Here is a 10,095-nt window from a genome sequence, read left to right on the forward strand (position 1 = left end):
TCTGGGTGTTTCTGCCTCCATCTGAGTCTTCCCCTGCTTCCCGAAGTATCTCTAAATGTCTTGTACTCCCTCCCTCCCTTGCTACCTCTCTCTCTCTCATTCTCCCCTCCCCCCATCTGGACAATTTTGTTTACCCCCACCTCCAGCCCAGTCTCTTTTCCAAGGCTCAGTGTCTCTGCTTCCCATCACTCGTTCCATATTGGCATCTTTCAGATTCTCTTTTCCTTCTCTGAGTCTCTCTCATTCTGCATCTCTCTCTGCCTGCAGGTCTCTGTCTAATCTCTATCTCTCAATCTCTGTCCTTAGTGTCTCCTCCATTTCTATCTCTCTGTGCCCTCCATGTGTCTATCTCTCTGTCCAGCTATCCCTTCCCCTGCCCCTCCCCCCCATTCTATTGCTGCATTTCTGTCTCTCACCCCTCTCCCTGAATTTGTTTCTCCATGTTCTGTTCTCCTGGTGTCCAGAACCTTGCTGCTGCCACCGCCGCTGCCGCTGCCTCTACTTCCAGTTCTCAGATGCTTCTGTCTTGTCCTTCTGAGTCTTCACAATCCTTTCTGTCCCCGATCCCCATGGTCTCACACCTTTTTTTTATTCCCTGGTCTCTGGCTTTGCCTTCCTTTTCCTCTCTGAATTTCTGGCTCCTTGTTTCCAAATCTTTTATGTATCTCTGTCTCAGTTTCTCTCTCTGTATGACTCTCCTTTCTGTCTCTGTCTCCTTCCCTCTTTGGTTGTGTCTCTCCGTCTCCCTCTCTAGAGCTCTCTTTCTCTCCTTTTCTCCCTCCCCTCTCCCCTGTCTCCCTCTCTCCTCTCTCTCTCTCTGTGTCTCTCTTTTTTCCCTTGTCTCCACCTCAAGTTCCCCCCATCCCCTCTCACCGTCTCTGTCTCTTCTTTCTCTCTGTGTCTGTCTCCACCTTACTCTCCTCCATCCGCTCTCACAGACACTGTCTCTCTTTTTTCTGTCTCTGTACGTCTCTTGCCTCCTTCTCTTTTCCTCCCTCTCTCCCTCTGCCTATTCCCCCTCACAACTGCTGTCTCTCATTTTTCTCTGTCTCTGTGTCTCTCCCCCCTCCTCCTCTCTTTTCGGCCTCCAACTCTGTCTCCTTTTGCCTGCCTGCCCTTGCTGTCTCTGTGTGGGCTCTGGGGAACTGGAGCTCCCTCGGCCTCAAGCCTGGTCCTGTCACATCACTAGCTCCAGGGTGTTAAGCCAGGGATTAGCCCCAGTGAAATTCTCGATTTTGCCCGCGTTCTTTCCCCCCTGGGTTAGGTAAACACGGAGCGCCCCAGATGGAACCATTTTCCGCGCTTGAAAATCAGAGGGAGGCCAGAACTGGGCAACCAGGCAGTCTGGGGGGCTGGGAGGTTGAGACGGGGTCCCTGCGGGTGGGGCGGGGGAGGAGGCACCAGGGTCCCCTAGGAGGCGGGGCTGATCTGGGGAAAGGAGAATCGCTGTCCCCATGTGGGTGGGGATGCAGGAGGGGAGTCCTGGGTACCTGAATGGGTATTGGGTAAACCAAAGCCTGGGTCTCGGGATAAAGGATGGAAAAAGGACGCCTACATGAAGCTAGAGGATGGAGCACCTCGGTCTCCGACTGGCTGGGATGAGGGCGGAGATTCTTGGGAACCTAGGCAGGATAGGGGGAACCTGGGTCCTTGGGGAGTAGGTTGCCAGGATGGCTGGATGTGTCTACGGTCTCCTCCAGGTCCAAGGCCACGCCAGCATGCCCTTCACTTTCTCCCTTGGCCTGCTCGTCCTCTTCACCCTGGGGGAGGGGGAGCACTGCTCGGACGCCCAGGGCAGGCCCCGCTTCTGTGTCCCCCCGACAGCCCTCCTGGCTTGGGCTGGGGGCTCGTGCGGCCGAGCGGCCAATCACAGCAGCAGCCTGAACCTGGTCCTCGGGGGCCCCTACCTTTTGACTTCAGTCCACCTGCGCTTCTGCTCCCCACCGGCCGCCAACGCTGTCGCCGGGGCCCGGGTCCTGGCTACGTCGAACGGCGAAGGAGCCGCCGGAGGGCCCTGGTGGCCCCTAGCCAGGCTCTGGACTTCGGGGGGAGGCCCGACTGCTGAGCTGACCCTCCGCGCCCAGCTCGGCCCTGCCCAACACCGGCCAGCCGTCCGCCTCCGCGTGGAGTTGGGGTCCCCAGAAGCGCTGGCGTCCGTGGCTGTGCGCGGCCGATGTCAGTGTCATGGCCACGCCGGCCGCTGCGCGGCCCGACTCCAGCCCCCACGCTGCCGCTGCCGCCACCACACCACCGGCCCGGGGTGCGAAAGTTGTCTTCCGTCTCACCAGGACTGGCCCTGGAGGCCAGCCACGCCTCAGCACCCGTACGCGTGTCAGCGTGAGTGCCCCTATAGTTTACGTCCCAGCCCCCCCTTCCCCTTACATATGAAGAAACTGAGACCCAGACTGGTGAGGTCACTCAGGTAGTGCCATTTGGCATTTTTCTTAAGCTCCATCCCCCTCCCCCCCACCAGAGTTCCACCCTTTCCCCTAGAGTGCTAGGCTTCCGGCCTCCCTGCCCCCCTCCCCAGCCTCATTCTGCCCCCTGATTCTCCACTTAGCCTCCCCTGCGGGGTTCTGCCCTCCTAGTCAGGGTTTTTACATTCTCCCATCCCTACCTCTAGCTAATCCTGAGAATTCTGATGGCGTGCAGCCTCAGACTTGTCCACTTTCCCCCTGAAGAATCCATTCTCTTTCTCAGTCTTCCTTCTTCTGCCCTCCCCCCATTGTCCTCCTTAGTGCTGGCCTCCACTTCTCCGTGGTTTGTTCTCTGCTTCCTCGTGGCCTCCGGGTTCTATCCCCTTTCAATGGTTACCTTGTCATTCATGTTACTGAGTGACCCCCATTCTGTCTGTCCGAGTTCTGTTGTTGTCCTCACTATTCGAGCTTCTTTGAATGGTCCCCTTGTCCCTCCCAGTTTTTAGGACTGCCTCCCAATGTTCTCTCCTCCCTCTCGGGGTGCTCTTCTCCCACTGAGAGGTGGGATCTCAGAGCTTCTAGGACTTTGATGGAGGGAGAATGAAATTCTTGAGACAGTGGGGCTCAACAGGAGAATGGGAAGGTGAATGGCAAAGGAAGAGATAGAGACACAGATAGGATTATGCCTGGAGGAGATGGGAGGGGGTGAGGAACAGGAAGTAGAAATGGACTTCTGAGGGGGAGACCAGCCCTTCGAGGAACCAACTCCCCCAGGAAGCCTAGGATACTGAGTGGGAGAATGGAGCCTTGGTGACTGGAATGGTGAACAGAGAGGGCCCAGTCCCCATGGTGACAGTCCTGGTTTCTTCCTCTCCACCTCTCCTAGAGCCTCAAGGCCATCAACCCCTCTGTTCTTCCCTCTTTCCTCCCTTCACAATTCTGACTCTATAGTTAACAAATTCAACAATGTACCACTCCTCAACCTTGAATTCCTGTGGGCACAATCTTTCAGCTGCTGGTTGACCTGCCAATCAATCATGAGCCATCCCCTGCACTGTTTTCTGCCCTAACTCCCAAACTGTTGGAGGAAGTCACCAAATCATGCTGATTCTATCCACTACAAATCCAGATGGTCTGATCCCAACTGATCTCAACCCTCACTGCTGCTTGGCAATTCTGTCATTCATTGACTGACATTCTCTGCTCACTCTCAGTAGCTACCATTCCAAACCTCTTCCTCTCCTAAAGCCCCTTGAACCACTTCCTACCAGGCCCGGCAACAGATCTGACCTTGCTTCTTACTCTGCTAAGCAAATCAAGGCAATCTGTCCTGGGTCCCCTCATTTCCTCTACTCCAAACATCAGAACATCTTTACATTGCCACCTGTCTACTTCACCATTCATCTCTGATGAAGTGATGGCCCTTCTCTTTGCCAAGGCCAAGGCCTCTATTTGGGTACTTGATCTCATCCCTTCCCATCCGCTATGGGAGCTTGCCCCATCTATCATCCCCTCTCTCAAATCTTCAGTCTCTCCCCATCTGCCAGCATCTTCCTGGATACCTACAGATATGCTCAGGGTTCCCCTATCCATTAAAAACAAACACCCTCACTTAACTCTATCATTCCCTCCCTAAGATATTCCTCCTCCCTTTTGCTGCTTTGCTCCTAGAAAAAAAAGTCTCCATTCATTGCTCCTTTGTCTTTTCTACCCACTTATTCTCCAGCTTCTCTCTACCCTGGCTTCTGACTCCACCACTCTGGAGAAACTGCTTTTTAAAAGGTTATCAATAACCTATTAATTGCTTAATATAATGATCTTTTCTCAGTCCTCATCCTCCTTGACCTCTCTCCAACTTTTGACCCTACTAACCACTCTCTCTCCTCCTGAATAGGGGGGAATAAACATTTATTAAGACCGGCTATGCTATGTTCCTGGCCTAGTGCTAAGTGCTTTATGAACATATTCTCATTTAATACTCATCTCTTTTGTCTTCTGTGACAATGCTTGTCCTGCTCCTTCTCCTACCTGCCTGATGGCTCTTTTTTAGTCTCTTTGGTGAGTCCTTATCCATCTCTTACACTTAGAGTGTCCCCTCCCCAACAATCTGTTCTGGATCCTCTTCTCTTCCTTCCATGCAGTCTCTCTGGTTGATTTCATCTGCCCCTCTGGGTTCAATGACCATCTCTGTTCAGATGACTCCCCACATCCATATTATCCAGCCCAGACTGCTCTCCTGAATGTTAGTTCTGCACCCTCAGCTACCAATTGAACAGCTCCACCTGGATGCCTCCATCAACACCTCAAACTCAACAATCCCTTCATGGAATTCACCATGTCCTTCCTCAAAGCTGCCTCAGGTTCCCTCTCACTATTCAATTCTCCCTTTCAGAGTTCTATCCTCTTCTCAGTTCATTTAGTGAGTGCCTACTATGTGTAAGGCACTGCATGAAGTGGTGGCTAGAAAGTGGCATGTGTAAAGGAAAGTGAAGTACATGAAGGCTAGACAGGTAAGTTGGAACCATGCTTTGGAGGGCCTTGAATGTCAGGGTAAAGCCTTTGTACTTTATCAGGAAGAAGGATTGGAGCTGACTGAGCCAGAAGGTGACTTATTCTGAACTGCCTTGTAGGAAGATTATTTTTTGTGAAATGTGAGTTGGGAAAAGGAAATACTAGAAGGCAGGAATCCAATTAGAAGATTGTTACAGTGGTTGCAGAAATGTCAGATATATGAAATATGGCACAGGAAGAATGGACAAGACAAGGAAACTTCAGATGGTGAGGCAAGACTCAATTTATTTAGTCAGTCAACAACATTTATTAAGTGCTTACTATGTACCAGCCACTTTGCTAAGTGCTGGGGATAAAAAAAAAAAAGAGGCAAAAGACAGTACTTGACCTCAAGGTCTAATGGGGGAGACATCATTTGAACAAATATGTACAAGCAAGCTACAGACTGGATAAATAGGACATAATAAACAAAGACAAAACATTAGGATTAAGAGAGGTTGGGAAAGGCATCCCCTAAAAGATGGAATTTTAACTGGGACTTGAAAGGATTTAAGGAGATCAGGAGTTAGAGCTGAGGAGGGAAGAGTTCCAGGTTGAACTGGGGGACAACCAGAGAAAATGCCCAGAGTAAAGAGCTGGAGTGTCTTTTTCTGGGAACAGCCAGGAGGCCAGTGTCACTGGATCAAGGTGAGGAGTAAGGTGTAAGAAGACTGGAAAGGTAGGAGGGGGCTAGCTTATGGATTTGATCCTTGAGGTGAGAGGGAATCACTGAAATTAAGTAAGGGGGGGCAGTAATATGATAATAGGATCAGGCCCATTCTTTAGCAAAATCACTTTAGTGGCTGAATGGAGGATGGATTGGAGTGGGGAGAGGCTTGAGGCAGGCAGACCCCTCCCCCCAGCAGCTGTTGCCATGATCCAGGTGTGAGGATCCCCAGAGGAGGCCCCAGCAGGGAGTCCTGAAAGTCCTCTCCTAGAATGTGGGATGTGAGCTGCCTTGAAGGAGGCCCAGGCTGCACTCTCCTTTCCACTAGCACACACTCCACCTCAGTGTTTCCCCATTCTTCTCCCCCTCTCCTTTTCCTAAACCATTTTCTCAGCAGATTTTGTACCAAACCTTCCGACAGATCATCCCACACTTCTGGACTCCACTAAGCCAGGCACGACTTCCTTCTTCCCTCAGAAGCAGCCCACTCTCTCGGGAACTCAAGGGCATCAACTGCCCACCGATGTCTTTGTACAGATAGGCAAACCCATAGACATGACCTAATGGCCCAGAGGGCCAATCTGCCCTCTCTCCCAGGGGCTGGGGGGGGGGGGCGGGGCGGGGCGGACAGCTGGCCAAGGTGTGCCCATCCCTGTACCCTGACTCTAGTCCTGTCCCATCTCCCAGCCTGCTCCTGCAATCTGCACGCGCGACGCTGTCGCTTCCACGCCGAGGTATTCCGGCTGTCGGGAGGGCGGAGCGGAGGTGTCTGCGAACGCTGCCGCCACCACACCGCTGGCCGTCACTGCCACTACTGCGAGCGGGGCTACTGGCGGGACCCCAAGCAGCCCCTATCCAGCCGCAGGGCCTGCCGTGGTGAGTTCCGTCGGGGGACGGCGGCTGGATTCCTAGGGGATCCGGCTGGGAGAGGACCTGGGCTGGGGATCTCAAAGGAGGTGACTCTGTGTCACCGAGGGTTCTCCCTCGCCCAGCCTGCCAGTGCCACCCCATCGGTGCAACCGGGGCCCAGTGCAACCAGACCAACGGACAGTGTCCCTGCAAGCCAGGAGTGACCGGCCCCTCCTGTGACCGCTGCGCTGCGGGCTACCAGCAGAGTCGTTCTGTCCGCCTGCCCTGTCAGCGTGAGTTTGGGCAGGGACTCCCGGGGCCCCAAGGGGCAGAGGCAGGGACTAGGGAGGGGACACCTGGAGCCCCGAGGGGCAGTTGCTGCTGGTCGAGAAGCCTGAGTGGAATGATTAAGGTTCTCTCCCTCCTGCACGTTTTCCTTCTCTCAGGGATCCCAGAGATAACGATTACAGAGGCCACAACCCCTAGTGTCTACACTCCAGGTATTGGGGGACCCCGAGGGCTTGGGTCCCTGAACCCAGCTGGAGCTAAACAACAGCACGCCTAGGCGAGGATTCAGGACCTGGGCAGAGGGGGTGGGGGCGCGGTGCGGAGGAGGGACCATGGTGGGGGCGCAGAGAGGCTCACTTCTGGGATCGTCCGCAGACCCAACGTGTCAGAGCCTCTGTAACGCGTCTGAATCCCGAGTTCACATGAGTCTGCAGGAATACTGTCATCAAGCCTACGGTAAGATCCTGAGCCTCCGGCCTGGGCGGGGCGGGGATCCCGGTCCGGGAGATCCAAGTACCTTCACTTTTTTTGTCTGGATCAGTTCCCCGAGGGCCGGAGCCTAGAAAGCCCGAGTATCGCCAGAGGCAAAGCTGGGGAAGGGAAGCCTAAACCCTCCCCGGACCAGGGCAGCGGGACAGGGACGCCTCAGTCTACGAGGAGGGGGCCCAGGGGGCCTTTCCAACTAGAAAGAGCCAGGGTGGAAGATGGGACGTCTGGGTCCGTTAGGGGTCTGAACTAGGGGAGAAATGGGTCTAGTTTTGAGATTAGGGAGGCCTGAGTCCCCAGAGACCGAACAGGGGAATGGTTCAAGGGTCCCCAGGGGACAGTCTGACTTTCCTGCTCTCTCTCTCATTAGTTCTTCGAGCTCAGGTCCAGTCCGCCGAGCCCTCAGGCCCAACCTGGTGGCGTCTGAGGATCCGCGTCCTGGCTGTATACAAGCAGCGAGCAGAGCCCCTGAGCACCGGATTACAGGATGCCTGGGTTCCTCGCGCCGACCTTGTCTGCGGCTGCCTAACCCTCAGGCCTGGGTCTGTCTATCTGCTACTAGGGGGGCCTCCCGGAGGACCGGACCCCACCCGCTTGGTCCTCGATCATCGTGGGCGCGCCCTGCCCTGGAGACCCCAATGGGCACAGACCCTGAAGCGGCGGCAGCGGGAGGAACGGGCCGGGAGCTGCCCCTGAGAATCTCTCCTCGAGGCTATGTCTGACATGGAAACTTCCATCCATCCCCAATAAAGCAGCCGTACCCCTACCCCTCCTGAGTCTTCTGTAGGCACTAGGGGCAGGGAGAGAATCCCTGAAAGACCAGAAGGGGTGGGACTGGGCATCCTTTAGAGATATCCCCAGAGGGATGGGTCTGGGTAAGGGGAAGCCTCTTCCTCCCAGGGGTCACGGCTGGAGGCTGGAATACCTGAGGAAGTGGGCTTGAACAGCTGATAGGGGGTGGTGGGAGTGGGAGGGGAGAGGAAGAACAATGCCTGTCATCCTTGAGGGGTGGTGCAAAAGCAGGGAATGCCCACTGAGGTCCTGGAGAGGGAGTGTCCTTGTGGGGTTCTAGCAAATCGATTCAATTAAGAGAAATGCTGAAGCTGGTGAGGGAGTAGCCCCATCCCTGATGTTTGGGGGTCGAAGTATAAGTCAAAGAATGTGAGAATCCAATACGACTTCATAATTTCCCCAGAGAATGAAATGGTTCACCCAAAAGCACACAGCTAGTAAGCAGAGGAGTTTGAATTTGAACCCAGATCTCCCCCCTCCCCCAATCTAGCGCTTACTCCACCTGAGCAGAATTATGGGTGATGTCAGAGTGATCCTTGTGGGGGAGCCCACCAGTAGGGCTGTCTGTCACTGACAGCCCCCACCACATATCTTCTTGTGGGTGGAGCTACTTCTTCCTTGGGGCCTGATATTTTCCCCAAACCACACTTTCAGCTGTCTTCCTTTCAAACCAGTCCCCACTAATAGGAGATTGTCCACCTTGCCCGGCCACTGCTGCAGTGAATTCATTGGCCCAGATTGAAGTTGGTGAATGTATTCCCTTGGACCTGGGAACTGGTAAAATGAAGTCAGTATCTCTCTTTTAACTTGGAGCCCCCAGTTAGAAATCTCACTCTGGCAAAACCAGCAGCTTTAAAAATCTGTCTCCCCTTCCAGACTTTCCCAATTGGCCTTCTCCGCTCTTCGTTGAACAGTAGCATGCACGACTTAGCAACTTATTGATCAGCTTTTGACATAAACAAATGGAGTAAACTTTTTAAACAGAAAAAGGTAAACAGACTTTTATGAAACAAAGCTAATGGTTCGGAAGTGGGCCCTCACTCACATAGGAGGAAGAAGGAAGGGGAGAGCTGCAGACCACAGTCCAAACAGGCTTCAGTTGCATATCAGCTCAAATGCTTCTCTTACCTGATCTGTCCATCCCACTTTGTCTCTGAAGTCCATGCATGTGGCCTCTTGGGGAAGCCACCACTCTGCCCTTTAAACTCTGTGATTCCCTTGGATTTCCTCTTGTCCCCACAAGTCCACAAAGGGGATGGACAAGTTTGTGAGAATCCAAGTCAGACAGTGCCAAAGTCAGTGCGAGACTAATGGGGGAGAGGTCCAGGAGGATTCACGGCATTTATCTCTGGAATCTCCTTCATGAAACCTGTAATAAGGAGTGTCAATGAACCAATGAACACTGATGAAGCACCTCACGGTGGGGGCTCAGCACTGTGCCAAGTTCTGCTGGTGCTGTTTGTCCTTCATTCTCCAGGAGGACAGTGACATCAGGCTGCAAATACAAAGGCAAAAGACTCCCTGATCTCAAGGGGGTCATAGTTCAAAAGGAAGATGGCATGCAAGCATCTATACGCAAACAAGATATAAACGAGATAAATTGAAGATAATCCACAGAGTGGATGCACTAGCATGAAAGTGGATTTAGAAAGGCCTCCTAGAGGAGGTGGGCTTTTAGCATGGCCCAGAGTTAGGTATGGACTTGTATCAAAGTATGTGGTTAGACCAGCAAGAAAGAAAACGAGGTGCCAAAGTAGAGAAGACCTTAAATACTACGGAGAAAGGTTTAAAATTCCCTCGGGCTGACTTGGCAGCTAGCTGTTGAAATCTTATTGGAGGATGGATCTACAAATCTAGCCCTGTGCTTAGGGAAGGTTGGTCTGCCAGTAGTCATGGGAAGTAGCTGTTGAGAGTGGAAAGAAAGCTCAGAGTTGACAGAGTCTCCTCTGGAAAAGATGGAGAGATGCAGGCCACTTGTAGGTGGATTGAGAAATTTTTGAGGTGGATCGAATCAAGGAGTAGTTTTCATGGTTCCATGCCAACTTG

At 53.3% G+C, this 10,095-nt stretch overlaps 1 protein-coding gene across 1 annotated transcript; it reads left to right on the forward strand.

The window, feature by feature from the left end:
- The first annotated feature begins 1,670 nt into the window (after positions 1–1,670).
- Positions 1,671–7,953, forward strand: NTN5 (netrin 5). The gene is made up of 6 exons (XM_036742694.1): positions 1,671–2,337; positions 6,322–6,510; positions 6,627–6,776; positions 6,930–6,983; positions 7,147–7,227; positions 7,628–7,953. The coding sequence occupies exons 1-6, from the start codon at positions 1,671–1,673 to the stop codon at positions 7,951–7,953; spliced, it is 1,467 nt and encodes a 488-aa protein (XP_036598589.1).
- The last annotated feature ends 2,142 nt before the right edge of the window (positions 7,954–10,095 follow it).

The sequence above is a fragment of the Trichosurus vulpecula genome, chromosome 2 (genome assembly GCF_011100635.1).
Source record: "Trichosurus vulpecula isolate mTriVul1 chromosome 2, mTriVul1.pri, whole genome shotgun sequence".
NCBI lineage: Eukaryota > Metazoa > Chordata > Mammalia > Diprotodontia > Phalangeridae > Trichosurus > Trichosurus vulpecula.